The following is a 15864-nucleotide window of genomic DNA, read 5'->3' as shown; positions in this document are numbered from 1 at the left end:
TTCCTGGCGGTTCAGACCGCCAGAAAAAGGCTTGCGGTCGGGGAGTCGTAATCCCCTGAGCAGCGCTGCAAGTAGCGCTGCCCTGGCGGATTACATCCGCCGGGGCCATTGTGGCGGTAAACCGCCGGCCCCGGCGGTGCGACCGTGGCGCAACCGCCGCGGTCATAATATGCCGGGAGGCACCGCCAGCCTGTTGGCGGTGCTCCCGTCGTTTTGGCCCTGCGGTAGTAATACCGCCAGGGTCATAATGACCACCTCTGTCTTTAACTTTATTGTTTAAACTCTTGATGCCGAATGCTGATCCTTTAGACTTTGCTTTCCCAATGGTTCAGAGAGCTTAGAGTCCCCTTTTCTGAACCATTTTCCTTTCATCGCCATTCCTTTCGATGCTGATGCTGACGAATGGATCCCCAACTGACGAAGACGATGTCAGCTTGCTGATCCATATTGAGAAGAGGTATACCAATTGCTAATGTTCTTGTTGTAATATTGTCTTTTGTTTCTAGGTACAAACCGCTATTTTGTTAAGAGTCTTAGCTAGATGTTTTCTACATTTGTGTTGACAAAATTATTTTCGCATGAAGTCCAACATGCTAATGCTAATTAGAGGGTTAGTAAGGGCTAACAGGTTGCAATGAACAAATAATTTACATTACTCAGTTGCTGAACTTAAGTGTATGCTGTTTCTATTGCCCAGCTGTTATTGCTATTGATTTGTACTGTTTCTCTTGAATGTGTAGCATTCCATGCTTTAGTTAAATTGAGATTCTTTAGAAGATTTGGTCAAACAGTGCTGTTCTTATAGGTGTATCCGATTGTGTTGAGATTGATTTACATGATATTAGAGTTGTTAATATAGGGACATAAATATTCTAACATTTACATAAAGGTGTGGTTATTCATGGCCAAAGGGGTCATGGTGTGTGATGTTATTGAATCAAAGATTATTGATGTTGCTGATGGATATTTATTGATGAATTGTATTGAAATTTAGTCTTTAGGTGGGACTTACTCTAAGCGTCCATCAAAGGTCCATCAAACCTCTAATGCGTCCCTTTATAATTTAAAAGCAAGAAACCTAATAAGATCAGACATGCTCACAATAGTGGGATTTAGATTTTGGCATGCGGGATATCTGTCACTGTTATGAAGGAGTAATCCGTCCACCAATATCTAAATCAGGTCCTTAGTCTTTTTTTCAGAGATTTTTCTCTTGATGTCGAGCGGGTTTCTTTGGCAGACCGGGTTTGGAATCCCAGATGATGGCTTGATCCACCTCGAGACCATGGTCAACTCTTGGAAGTCTCATAGATGGAGCTTCAGCAAGTCAAACCTGAAATCGAAGGTTCGAGAGTCTCTGAGTTGCTCCTTGGGGTGTCAGGACTACCACTCCCACAATACACCTGTCCAAATCCTTAAACGTCTAGCTGAAGGTGGTCAGCTGGGTTCCTCTTGGTGGAGATGATGCAGGTGGTGTTCTTTTAACCTGGTGCTTTCAGGAAGTCCACTTCATCCACTTCCAAAGCAAGGCAAAGTCCTTTTTGGCATAAACACCAAAGTGTGCAGCACGTGCAGTCCTTAAGAATACAATCCACTTTTGTGGAGTCCAAGGGTCCAGCAGGGCAATTCTCCTTCTCATATTTTCAAGGCAGGGATCTGAGTTGCTGGGCAGCTTTCACATATTTACCCATGATTCTGGTGATAAGCAGGTGTGCATCCCTGACCAATGGGGTATAGGGTGCCACTCCAAGATATATATTCCTCCAAAGCGTGGCATATTTCTTTCCTAGAAAGCACTTGTTTTTCCCAAATCCAAAATGGCGAATATATCTTCTGGAGCTGAAAATCTGGTTAATCCAACATACAGGTGTGGTTAACTTTCCCTAATACTCCCCATCCAGCCCCTCTCTTAATAGAAACTACCAGGGCTCCCTTCTGGCTGGGGTTACAGGAAATGGTGGAGGTGTGGTTTCTGTTCCAGCTAACTTTCCTTCCTTTGAAGACCAGTTTGGCCACCCAGCCCACTTCCTGCTATAGCATCAGCTATTGCAGTTCTCCTCCCACCAGATTGTTCATTTGTCTCAGCCCAGCCTACTTCACAGCTCATCAAGGCAGCCTGGCCAGCCTATCAATCAGCCTGAGGCTGCTACATGCTTAACTTTACATAACGTCTAAAACTCTTTCCGTAACATTCGCAAGTTGTTGGATGTATCTTAACTATTAATTTTACATCTTGAATTATATATTTTGCTCTCTCATATCAAGTAAGACTTTATTAATTTTAGTCTTCCATGTTAGCCTATGAATCCACTACAATGAGGAAGAATGTAATAAGGTGTTTTTTCCTTCACCAGTGCACATAAATAATCTTTTATATTGTCCCTGCTTATAGTTGCAAGAAACCTACACTCGGGGCACCTAGGGGAGACAATAGGGATGACCTTTATGTAAAAATAAGGCAGTTTAAGACTTTGGAAGTACCTGTAATTCCAAAGTTAAATTTACATATAATTCTATTTTTAAAGCAGCCTGCAAGGCTGGACTGACTTTTGAAATTACAGCAGGGCACATTAAATAACTGGGCCTCTAAACTTACATGCCTTACCATATACTAGGGACTTCCAGGTAGGTTGTCAGCACCAATTGTAATTAGGTGTAATTACCATACACCTTTTATCCAGACCACTTGCTCTGTGACTGGTTAGCAGAGCCTAGAGCACAATCATAACTCAGAGCCGCCTGGCGGATTACAACAGCACTTACTGCCAGCATTTAATTAGCATTTGCACTGCCATGGAAAGGCCGGTGGCTGCACTGCCCATGCCGTTGGCACCGATGCCCAGCACTGTCGGAAATCGCACTGTCGCCCTTAAAGGGGCTGAGGCCCATATTGAAGCCCTGTTCCCACTGGGCAGCCCGGCGGGAACACATATTACAATGTTTCCAGGGGTAGCACGGCGGTAACATTGTAATTTGCTTGGGGGTAATGCCACTGCCATGGTGGTGGCGTTCTCCCCATGAGTTTTGTGGTCCAAACTCATAATTAGGTCTTAAATGTGCTCACACTGATGTGCTGAGAAGTAATTCTTGGACATATGATATATGTGAGAGTGATAGGTGTATTGAATTGTAAGTAGGTTTCTGGGAGTTAGCCTTTATGCAAGAGGCATGCATGAGTTTAGTTTTTGACTATGAATTTGTGTGTGGAGCTCTTTTTCATAATTTGTGGTAGCTACATACCTGTCCCTGATACAAATCTGGAAACCAGTGCACATGCTTATAAGCTATTATCACCTAATGTAAAAAAGCAATGTGTTACATGTGTTAGCTTGTGTTGCATTTTCTCACTCGATTCTTTCCTTTTTTATACAGGACTACAAACAGGAGTTTATTGCAGAATGGAAGAAGCTGGAGTTGGATGTTCTTCTTTGTCCAATGTTGGGTCCTGCTTTTAATATCGGGTACCCTGGACGTCTGTTTGGTAGTGTATCAATTGGGGGCAAACTTTCATGTTTTTTTCTATGTGCTATGAGGCCAAAAAATGTTTTCTTTTACCAGCTCTTATTGGAAGTTCATTTTGGGAGGCAGGGGCTAAAGGTGGGTCAGAGAGCGAGTGCGGGGGTGGGGGGTATCACAAGTCCAGCTCTGTTTGGCTCCTCTTACTATGACTTAGTAGTAATCTTACTGTATTTTTTACTAATAGTTATAAAACCTTCCTATATAGTGGATGAGCAATCTACTCAATTTTGATTTCGAGAATGCACGGCAAACAACTACAATGTGCTAGGCTATGGCAAGTGGTTTATGTTACTTTTGCATCAGCTATCTCTGATTTACACTCTTACATTCTATAGGCCCACTCATTAATGTGCACACGATTCATCAGCCACCCTTCACTTCATAGACTGTTCTTCCCCATACTGTACTCAAGGACTACAATTTGCAGGGGCCTACACACCTTTTAGCAAGAGCCCCTGAAATTATGCATAAGAGAGGGCCTGCATTATGAAGCAGATTTGAGTACACTGTATTCCAAAACAATGTAGAGTTTGGCCCAGGGAAATGCTAAATGTGAGGCACATTGTTCAAACAATCCAAAACGTGGATATGTCTATATTTTAACACTGGAGTACTGACAGCAATATTACACTCCTGCCATTGTAGAGGAAGCTGGTCTGCACCAAAATTGTTTACCGATGTGAAACACGAAGATGGAAAATAAATCCTTTTAAGTACTGTCTAATGTGTCAAGTGTTAGTATTTGAAAGGCCATTACCTAAATGGGCTAAGACTCATGTAAAGCTCTGGTTGTCATCATAGGTGATTATCCATTTTTGGAGTAACAGTAAGTCTAAATTCCAGGTTTGAGAGCAGATCTCTCAGTGTCAGTTATCTAAATCCTTGCGAATCCATTTCGTGCCCATCCCTTAGCAAAAGTGTTGCCTCTTGTGAAGTGGCATCCTCATATCTATTGAAATACAAAGAAACCCAATATTTCTATTTTAATTTCATTTTCCACCTGGCATGTGGGTTTCCTCGTTCCAGGCAAGTAGTATTAGGAGCACAGAACATGTAATTCCTTAGATCGTTCAATGTTGGATACTTGTGGTAAAGTATTCAAGATTATTAATGGTTAGGGTTTAAGAGGTGACCATTCGGATGCTTCCAAGAATAACAATGTTTACAGTGGGTTCTTTTGGGATGGCAAAAGACGCAGAGCTGACAATTCTGCATGTTGTGGGATGTTCTAAATGCAGATGCCCAGAGGACAGCAGATTATTGTGATCCTGTGTAAGGAATAGGATGGTTAGGCTGTATGATATAGCATTCACAGTTTTGGTTAGAACCCACAGAGAGAAACCACTTTCATCAGGTGCAAATGTACCCCACGTTTAGTGGCTTGACCTGAGCAATAAGACAATCCACAGTTAAAGTAAGTGAAATACTTTCATGGCAAGCCACTCAACAGTACAGATAAAGAATTAAAGACGCCACTCCAAGTTTAAAAAAAAAAAAAATATTAAATTAAAATGTAACTAAAAAAGGTTGCAAAAATAAAGTGAAATGGCTAAGGGTTTCAGGTAATATGGGGAAGTGGAAAATGTCACTTTACAAATAACCAGAGCATTACATTTTAATGTAAAAATAGAAAGTAGTGAACAAATGAGTGTATTTCAGAGGCCTTACTGGACACAGGCATCGCAAGTGGCAGAGTTGCATGTCCAGGTAGTTGGATTAAAACTGAAGGTTCATCCTAGTGCAAGTTTATAGTTCTGTGCTTGGAGCAGAAGCAGGTCAAGTGGGATCGGGCTTGATGTTTAAACTCTGCAAAGCTTCAAAACATTGGTTATGTGTTGCAGTACCACTCAGGAAATGCTCACCATCTGGAAAGAAAAGCTCCATGAGTGGCCAAGTACCACTGTAAAGACAAACCATGAGAGCTCATGATTAGCCTAAATAGATGGGTTTTTACGTCCATACTTTGAAACTTTATGAAACTCAAAATATGTCAGTGGTACAAAGTTGATTGTCATATTTGTACAGCGCTCACCAGGTCAGATGATCCTTGCAACATTTAAAAAAGCTTACAAGGTTCTATGATTATCTGAAAAGTTTGCACATTTGTTGCAAAGTCGCACCTAGTTTTTCCTGGTCCCATCTACCTGCAAATATAAAGCTTTTGGCTAATATTCGAGGGGAAATGCCCTGCAAAGCTAAGTTTTCAATGCAAAAAAGAATTTCTAAGGTACTCTTAAATCAAATTCAGGGCAGGTACTACTCATTCTGAACTGTTTTGTCCACAGGTGAAGCAGGAAATTCTTCCACCATTGCTTCTCCTCTTCAAACCTCACCCCCACACCCCCCTCCCCCCCACCCACTACGAGACTGAACAAGGTTTCTTGAATGGAAATTCTATCAAACCATAAGTGGTTTTCCCTAATCCAAAATAAGAACATTTCTCAGGTTTTCCACTCCTTGTTCTTTACAGAGTGATGTGATTCCTGCTCTGGAATAGTCACTTATGACATGCAAACTAGTACTTCAGGGTCATTCCAACATGAACAGAGGTTTTACTTCCCAACTCAACCCACTGCTAACCATTTGGGCCTGATTCACCTAAATGACAATCCTCTTTTCTCTGTGAAGCAACATCCCTAAAAACTCACATAGAGCTAAATAACCAAGGCTAGGAGTGCATGTACTCTCAATATAAGCCAATAACTCGAACAGTTTAGACTACTCTGGCTGCTATGAGTGTATTTTTTTCAGTAAATCATGTACACATACGAGTTTTCCCGATAAACATCGTAACTTACCACCATTGTCAATGATGTCCAGTCTAGTAAATCAAACCCATAATGCCATGGTTTGTAAAATATAAAACGAAACTTAATTAGTTTTTACTAATTTTTAGGCATGATTGGTAATGAAGCAATCAGATTTTGTTAATATTAGTATTAGGCAATTATTTTTTTCACCAGGCCAAAAAGGGCAGATGCAGATTGTGAAATATTTGCAAAAACTAAATCTAATCTATCTTTTGCTTTATTTCTATGATACTCTTTTTTTATCATCACGGTCCATTATTAACATGTAATTAAAAATGCTCTGTTTGCTATTGATACAATGAAAGATGCAGCAACCTGATTTTGCCTTAAACATAGGGCCTGATTTAGAGTTTTGTGGATGGATTACGCCGTCACAGACGTGACAGATATCTTATTCGCCGTGTTACTATTTTTACAGTGTATAATGTAATCGCAGTACAGCGGATGGGATATCTGTCACGTTTGTGACCAAGTGCCCCTGTCCTCCGACCGCCAGGGCTAAAATGACGGAAGCACCACCAACAGGCTAGCGGTGCTTCCTGCCCTATTAAGACCGCGGCGGAAGCGCTGTGGTCACACCGCCGGGGCCGGCGGTTTCCCGCCGTTTTAGCCCCGGCGGTGATAAACCGCCAGGGGAGCGCTGCAAGCAGCGCTGCCCTGGGGATTATGACACCTCTACCGCCAGCCTGTTTCTGGTGGTTTGCACCGCCAAGAAGAGGCTGGCGGTAAGGGGTGTCCTGGGGCCTCTGGGGGCCCCTGCACTGCCCATGCCACTGGGCCCCTGCATGCCCAGTGCAGGGGCCCCCTAACAGGGCCCCGGCCAGCTTTTCACTGTCTGCATAGCAGACAGTAAAAAGCGCAACGGGTGCAACTGCACCTGTCGCATGGCCGCAACACCGCCGGCTCCATTAGGAGCCGGCTCCTATGTTGCGGCCTCATCCCAGCTGGGCCGGCGGGCGCAAACTTGGTTTGCGCCCGCCGGCCCAGCGGGGATGTCGTAATGGGGGCCGCGGGAGTGCCGCCGCATTGGCGGCCGCACGGCGGTTACCGCTTGGCGGGCGGCGGTAGCCGCCCGCCAATGTCGTAATGACCCCCTATATCTAAACTCTAAATCAGGCCCATAGCCTTGCTGCATTTTAAATTAAAATATGTAGAACAAATGAAAAAATCCAAATTGGTCCAGTTCCTATAAATCAGGGTTTATGGGAACAATTTACTTTGCTCAGATTTTCGCTGGTACTAAACTTCAGTTTCCAGTAAACAATGCTCCATTTCTCAATACTGGAATTGAGTAGTAACCGCTTGGTTAGTGGCTCTGAAAGCTATTCTTGAGTCAGAATTCAGTTCAGCATGACCACTAGCAGGTTATTCCTACAGCACCTCAGTCTAATACGTTAGCACCAGGACACATGCAGCAGCACAAGTTCACATTCAGGCTGCTAGGGTAGCCTACCAAATGAAACCCATGTTATCAACCTTAGAATAAGTACAGATTGAATTAAAACCTTACAATTTGTAAGCTGCTGCTTGCAGGAGATGCATAACCCACTGGATTGTAACATTTGATCTGCAAGTTACACAAGGATCTCTGAGACAAAAGCATAAACCCACAGAGCTTTCTTGTATGGAACAGAAGTTTGTGACCCACATTTACAGACAGTGCTCTACAGGAAACACTTGAATTGTTAGAGCCGTTTTCTGATGATTCAAACTTGTAACCAGAAATTGTACAAGGAGCATGGCATTAATCCATGGCATTAATCACCTTAGGTATATTCACTACTGTTAAACCTTCTGTGCCATGAACAACTACAGTCTGTTTGTGACAAGTTATGTACGCCTTTCCTATCACATTTTCTTTACTTGCAGGAGCCATGGAGTGAATCTTCTCCTTTAGACGCCTCCCCTTTCTGCCGCTTGCTCTCCTCTCACTCACAAAGTTTTTGTTTCCATAGTACATTTTTCCATTTCCCGCACTACACCGCTCTATTACTCACAGGATAAAACTGGTGCACAGATTATTGCATAGACAGAAAGCTTTCTGCTTTATGTCCTACAATATCTAATCTGCAGTAACTACATTTTTACCGAAGTAGGACTTGCAATTTCTTTACTGTGTAGTTTATTTCTCTTTCTTTTACAGCTCTCGTTTGTTATACAGTAATATTCAATATCCTGAACTTCCCTGCTGGTGTGGTACCTGTCGGTGTAGTGACGGAGGAAGATGAGAAGCAGTTGAAGAATTATGGCAGTGGCTATAATGACAAGTGGGACAGGCTTACGAAAAAGGTCAGTGTCTATCTATTGTCTTAATTCCTGGGACCTGCTCAAGCCCTTCACCTGGGCACAGCTTCTGATTCCTGACTTGCATCACTGTACTCCTTTGAAGCAGGCAGTGGCACAACAGGGTTATCAAACCTTGGGGTGTTTTGCAAAAATATTGAAGAGAACATATTATGATACATATCACAACTAAAAATATTACTTTCATGTTTTTTTAAATATTGTAAAAAATATCCAGAACAGCCTGATTGACAACCTGCAGAAGGTAATTTGTCATCAAGTTCTAGATAAACTTCAGGACTGGATGGTTGATTCCCAGATAGGTTTTCCACTGCAGACTGGCTTTCATACTAAAGTTAGCACAATTGAGCAAATATTTCGCTTTACACTAATTATGTGGAAATACCTGAGGCTAACCAAGGACCAATTATATGTGGGGTTTGTTGATCAAAAGGAGGCATTCGATCTTGACTCCAGGCAATGTCTGCACACTGGAGTCAGTGGGCTTGCAGCCACTTTTGCTAAGAATCTTCAAAAGACTTCACAAAGGAAACTACGCACAAGTGAGGTGGGGAGATTAGGGAGAGGTCGCGGAACACATACCCATAGAGAGAGGGGTACAACCGGAGTGTGTGTTAGCTTCCGCTCTGTTTTCCTTACATATAAATTATTATATTTAAATTATCTTAGCAAATGTATTCATGGTTTCCCTAATTGGAAGGTACCCCTGTACCAGCTCTCTGCAGACAACACCCTTTTAATTTCACAAACCCCTGTAGGATTGCTGAGTCTTTTAAATGCATTTTCCAATTTCTGTGATCTTGGAGGTCTGGAAGTGAAACATCGAAAACCAAGTACATGATTTTTAAGCCCCCACAAATCATTCAGAGGTGGTTTTACGATGAAGCATTGTTTACTGCAAAAGGTTGAAATATTTGATAACCTTGGAATTAGGGTTGACATATTGTTGGAAATCTCACAAACAAAAAAGTGGAGCTGTATGGCTACACAGATCTTCAGCAGTTACGAAGAAGTATAAAGCCACAGTGCCAAGATCTGCCTTACCAGAAATTGAGATCTACTGCTGCAAGACGTAGAGCACTACACTTTAGGGGGGTGAAATTTGGGGTTCTAGAAACATGAAAGAGTTGACAACTAAGGAGAATAGCTTCTTAAGATCATTGTTCATCTTGCTGCAAAACACTCTTATCACACCTCTATTCTTTAATACAGGGTTTACGAGGGTAGGGGACTTAACTGCCCTAAAGCCTCTTCTTTTTTGATTTAGGTTGTGGACCACTCCTGAGCTAACCCCATGCAGCAACACTCTTGTAGAGATTATGGGCATTGGCAAGTCATATTCCATACCCTGGATGTATCAAATAAAATCTTGCTTCTGGGCCTTAAGAGTGGAAAGTCTTTGGAGCAATCCATCATCTATATAACGGGGAATGGGGCATTATAAAATCTTCTTTCTGGAGTTACATGGCAGAGCAATATCATAGAAGCTCAAACCCTCACAGCTTGATGCATGGGTTTTTAACCATAAACCCATTTCTGCTTTTGAACCCTACTTGGATGCCATTATCAATAGTTAGAACTTTGTACATCAAACTCAGGTTGGCTATCCTGCTTGTTGACCGGTTTACCTGCAAGTGGAAGCAAAACACGGATGAACTAGCCCTTTGTCCATTTTGCAAAGACGCAATTGTGAACATAGAACATTTAGGGGGTTATTACAACTTTGGAGGAGGTGTTAATCCGTCCCAAAAGTGACGGTCAATTGACGGATATACCACCAGCCGTATTACGAGTCCATTATATCCTATGTATCCAGGAATGCATTAACGTGTTGCAACTCTCGTTCTACACCCTGGATGGCATTCACAATGGTAGACTGCCCAACAGTGAGTAACCTGAGGAGGTCAATGGCCTCCTCACTGAGGGCAGCAGGGGTGACTGGGGCAGGGCCTGAGGCGCCTGGGGCGAAGGTGATGCCCACCCTCCTGGATGAGCGGGCACGGGACACACGCTGAGGGGCTGCTGGGAGGGCGGTGCTGGTAGGGGAGGTGGCGGCTGTACCTGTAGAAGTGGGGCGCACAGATGGTGCTGCCACCACAGGGGAGCTCACATCGGCGGACGAGTCCGTGTCGCTGGTTGGTGATCCTGTGGCCGACGGGAAGCTCCCCTTGCCCTCTGTCCCACTGGTGCATTCAGAGTCTGTGGTGTGGCCCTCCATGGCCATGTGGGATGCAGCTCCCTCGTGCTTCGGTGCCACTGTACCTCCGCCTGATGATGCTGATGTACAAAAGGACAGGGAGAGCAGGAAAGGGGGGGGAGACAGAAGAAAGAGAGTTTTAGTGCATGGCATACCGCTACCGTTGGCGGACAAGACAGACGCAGCAGCCCCATGCATTACGCCGTGCTCCTGCCCTCTGCACATGCAATTTCGGGGATATGGCCTACATGGCAATGGTAGAAATCTGCGCACATGGATGGCAAAGGGGCAACTATACATCAACTTGCCTCTGTTCTGAGCTGGAGTAGAGTGCCACATGGCCTACATTACGGAGGGGCCTTGCCTACCTAACTCGCCCTGGCCTAGGGACACCCACAGGCCACCTCCCCCACCCAGACCCCTCCACTGCACGCAAAGTCAGCTGAATGAGGTTGTACTCACCCCCTTGTGTCTGCTGTGATGTCCTTAAGCGCCCATCCAACTCCGGGTAGGCCACCGCCAGGATCCCGAACATCAGGGGGGTCATGGTGCGACGGGCACCCCTCCCACGTTGGGAGGCCATCCCCAGCTGAGCCTCCACCGTCTTCTTGCTGCAGCGGCTTATGTCCTCCCATCTCTTACAGCAGTGGGTGCCCTGTCTCTGGTGGGCCCCTAGGGTCCGGACCTCCTTGGCGATGGCACGCCAAATGTCCCTCTTCTGGTGGGCGCTGACCTACATGACATGCACAAGGGAAGAGGAACAGTCATTACCTACTGCACCGTCAATGTGAGTGGCCCCCTCCCAACTCTGTCCATGTGGCCCATTCATCCCCATGCATAACTGTTCTATGTACTCAGCCCCCTTCCCTCTTCCACAAAGCCCTCTCCACCCAGCATAGCCCATACAACGTGCTCCCTGTGTACTAACCTGTTGCTCTGGAGGACCGTAGAGTAGCGTGTACTGGGAGAGGACCCCATCCACAAGTTTCTCCAACTCCTCCGATGTGAAGGCAGGGGCCCTTTCCCCAGACGCAGCAGCCATCGTCTCTTCCAGACCGAGGTCACAGCAGCACTGGCAGTGTAGGTCCTCTCCTGTCGAAGGTCAGGTATCTAGTGATTCAACAGATAGAAAATGGTAGTGACGTCCGCGGCGGTGACGTCCGCGGCGGTGCGCATCATCACCGCCAGCGCACCTGTTCATTGGCTCCTGGGACCCATAGGGTCCAATGTTAACCAATGCAGCAATGCGCCGCGCTCTACGACCGCCTACCGCGACGGTGTCCAACACCAGCGCAGTTACCCCACAATTCCATTGTCCCAGTTTAGAGGTCAGACAGCCGCCATTTCAGGGGCCCACATGGCTTCATTTACTACTGCGTAACACATACCGAGGCCTACACTCAAAACATTTCCCGGATGGGTTAATTGTCTGTTGTAGTCTTGTGTGTGACTGTGGGTATATACCTGGAGGAATGCTGACAGTTTCTTCGCTGTTGTCCTTCTTAGGCACCGTCAGTTGGGACATATTGAAAGATGGCGGAATCCGCCGGTGTACCGACCGCTGGTGGACCTGTTGACAATGGAAGAGAGACATTTGATCGTGACCTACCGGTTCGACCGTGCCACAATCCAGGAACTATGTACCCACTTGGAGCCAGAGCTGATGTCACCAATCTGCCATCCGACTGGAATCCCCCCTGACGTGCAGGTGCTGTCAGTGCTCCATTTCCTTGCTAGTGGGTCTTTTCAGACAACAGTGGCCATGGCATCAGGGATGTCCCAGCCTATGTTTTCCAACGTTTTGTCCAAAGTGTTGTCTGCCCTGCTGAAACACGTAAGGAGATACATCATTTTCCCTCAGGTGGAGGATTTGCCTACAGTGAAAGGTGACTTCTATGCCCTTGGACATATCCCCAACGTCATAGGTGCCATTGATGGGACCCATGTAGCTCTGGTCCCCCCCCCGCAGGAGTGAACAGGTGTACAGGAACAGGAAGAGTTATCATTCCATGAATGTCCAGATGGTGTGTTTGGCAGACCAGTACATCTCGCAGGTAAATGCTATGTTCCCTGGCTCAGTGCACGACGCCTACATCCTGCGGAATAGCAGCATCCCTGATATGATGGGTCAACTCCAGAGGCACTGTGTATGGCTATTGGGGGACTCTGGTTACCCCGACCTGTCCTGGCTATTGACCCCAGTGAGGAATCCCAGGACCAGGGCAGAGGAACGGTACAATGAGGCCCATGGGCAGACTAGGAGGGTGATCGAACGCACCCAGGCCAGGTTCAAGTGCCTCCATATGACAGGTGGGTCCCTATTCTACTCACCGAAGAAGGTGTGCGACATCATCATCGCCTGCTCCATGCTCCATAATTTGGCATTGCGACGCCAGGTGCCTTTTCTGCAGGAGGATGATCCAGATGACAGTGTTGTAGCAGCGGTGGAGCCTGTGGAGCCTGTGGACAGTGATGAGGATGAAGCTGATGAAGAAGAAAACGACAACAGGGAGTCAGTCATACAGCAATACAGGGTTGTGAAATGGGGATGGGTTATGGTGGAAGAATGTCCATGGCAGAGTCCAGTCTATTAGTCTCACAGATACATTGTACATCTGGCCATTGGAAGTGGAGCTGGGGCAGTTTCGATTTGGACAGGGTGACAAAGTGGGACAGTGGGGGGACAATCAGGGTGGTCTCATTTCCTGGCGGGGGTCTTGCCATCTTGCTCTGTCCTGTTCCTGGATCTCAGGGACCACTTTCATGGTGGTTGTCCATCTGCAGGGGGTGGGGTGCTGGTGTGTTGGTACTGTAGCGGGGCGTCCTGTCCACTAGCGCCGGCGTAGGTGGTGGGCATTTCATCGTCCTGGCTAGTGTCAGGGGCCCCTTGGAGTGCCACGGTGTCCCTCAAGGTCTTTTGAATGTCCGTCAGCACCCCTAAAATGGTGCCCAGGGCAGAGCCGATGGTCCTGAGCTCCTCCCTGAACCCCAAATACTGCTCCTCCTGCAGACGCAGGGTCTCCTGCAACTTGCCCAGTACCGTTGCCATCGTCTCCTGGGAGTGGTGGTATGCTCCCATGATGGAGGATAGGGCCTCATGGAGAGTAGGTTCCCTTGGCCTGTCCTCCCTATGTCGCACAGCAGCCCTCCCAGTTCCCCTGTGTTGCTGTGCCTCCGTCCCCTGGACCGTGTGCCCACTACCACTGCCCCCAGGTCCCTGTTGTTGTTGGGGTGTTGGGTTACCCTGGGTGCCCTGTAGTGGTGGACACACCGCTGATTGACCTGTCCTGGGTAGGGAGGTTTGGTCCTGCTGGGTGGGTGCTGTGCTGGTGTTCCCAGAGGGTGGAAGCTCGGTGTTGGGCTGTGGCTGGGCAAGGGGAACCAACTGTCCGGAGGCCCACAATGGTCCGGGCTGGTCATCAGGATCCAGTAGGGCAGGGCTGCTGTCGTCACTGTGGGCCTCTTCTGGGGGTGGAGTGGTGTTGTCTGGACCCTCTGGTGTGGTGACGTTCCTTCGGGTTCCTGCGGGGGCATGAGTACATGATTATTGCATGTGTGTGTTTCATGGTGTGCAATGGTTGGGTGTGCGTGTACACCAGTGCAGGCATTCCTGTGTGGGGGCTTGTGTGCTGATGGTTGGGGGGTGTTGTGGGTCTGTGCAGTGGGCATGCTTTAGTGATGGGCATCCATGCTTAGTTATGTCATGCAGGTCTTGGGGTTGGGATGGGTGGTTGGTGTCATGGGTAGATTAGTGAGGATTTGGGGTGATAGGGGAGGGTGTGAGGGTGTGGGTGTGTGATAGCATGCAGGTAGGGTGGGGGATATGATAGTTAAGATTTGACTTACCAGTGTCCGTTCCTCCAACGACTCCTGCGAGGCCCTCATGATGCAAGATGGACAAGACTTGCTCCTCCCATGTTGTTAGTTGTGGGGGAGGAGATGGGGGTCCGCCGCCAGTCCGCTGTACCGCGATGTGGTGCCTGGATACCGTGGAACGCACCTTCCCCCGTAGGTCGTTCCACCTCTTCCTGATGTCCTCCCTATTTCTTGGGTGCTGTCCCACAGCGTTGACCCTGTCAACTATTCTTTGCCATAACTCCATCTTCCTGGCTATGGATGTGTGCTGTACCTGTGAGCCAAATAGCTGTGGCTCTACCCGGATGATTTCCTCCACCATGACCCTGAGCTCCTCCTCGGAGAAGCAGGGGTGTCTTTGGCGTGGCATGGGGTGGTGTTTGTGAGGTGTTGGGTGGTGTATGTGTTGATGAGTGTGGTGAGTGTAGTGGTATGTGGTGTTTTGTGCGTGGGTGTTATGTTGGTGATGGTGTAGTGTGCCTCTGTGAGATGGGGTTCTCTATTCTGTGCTGTCTCTCTCTGGCCTTCTCTCAGAAATTCTGGTCGTAGGGGTTTGTGTGTGATTTGTGTGTGTGTTTTATATAGTGTTGGGTGTGTGGGAGTGTTGTTTGTATGTGTCTCAGGTGTGTGTATTTGGAATTGTCCAATGTGGCGGTGTTTTGGAGATGTGTGTGTATTTTGAGCGCTGCGGTGTGTACCGCCAATGGAATACCGCGGTTGAAAGACCGCAGCGTGGATTCGTGGGTCTTAATAGCATGGGCGTGTTGGTGGAGGATTTGTTTCCGCATGTTTATCGCTGACCTTTGGTGTGGCGGTATTGTGTGGGTGTCTGAATTTCGGCAGATTCCGTGATGTGTGTCATAATAGCTGTGGCGGTATTCCGCGGCCGCGGCGGTGTGTTGGCGGTCTTCTGCACAGCGGTAAGCGCCTTATACCGCCAATGTTGTAATGACCCCCTTTGTTTTTAACAAATCTGTATCTTTTATTTTCAATTTCTGAAGAATAACATAAATAATTTTATGTTAAAGGGTTAAGTTAAAGTACAAAAAAAAAATTAATATATTTCTATTTTCCATTGTTTTCTATGGAGTGTTTATATTTTTTTTGTTCATTCAGCAACCATTTTGTTTTTCTACATTCTTTATTGTTTAGCATGTCTTTGTTATTTATGGGATGTTT

General features: G+C 46.5%; 1 protein-coding gene across 2 annotated transcripts in view; it reads left to right on the top strand.

Annotated features, from left to right (window-relative positions):
- The window catches only part of LOC138293502 (vitamin D3 hydroxylase-associated protein-like), a 731360-nt gene that overhangs the window by 661301 nt on the left and 54195 nt on the right, over positions 1–15864 (top strand). For both annotated transcript variants that reach the window (XM_069232741.1, XM_069232740.1), the window contains exons 13-14: positions 3373–3481; positions 8473–8618. In XM_069232741.1, the coding sequence (XP_069088842.1) occupies positions 3373–3481; positions 8473–8618 (255 nt within the window). The remainder of the gene's footprint in view (positions 1–3372; positions 3482–8472; positions 8619–15864) is intronic.

This window comes from Pleurodeles waltl, chromosome 4_2 (genome assembly GCF_031143425.1).
Source record: "Pleurodeles waltl isolate 20211129_DDA chromosome 4_2, aPleWal1.hap1.20221129, whole genome shotgun sequence".
NCBI lineage: Eukaryota > Metazoa > Chordata > Amphibia > Caudata > Salamandridae > Pleurodeles > Pleurodeles waltl.
This window is presented reverse-complemented; position numbering and strand designations above follow the sequence as displayed.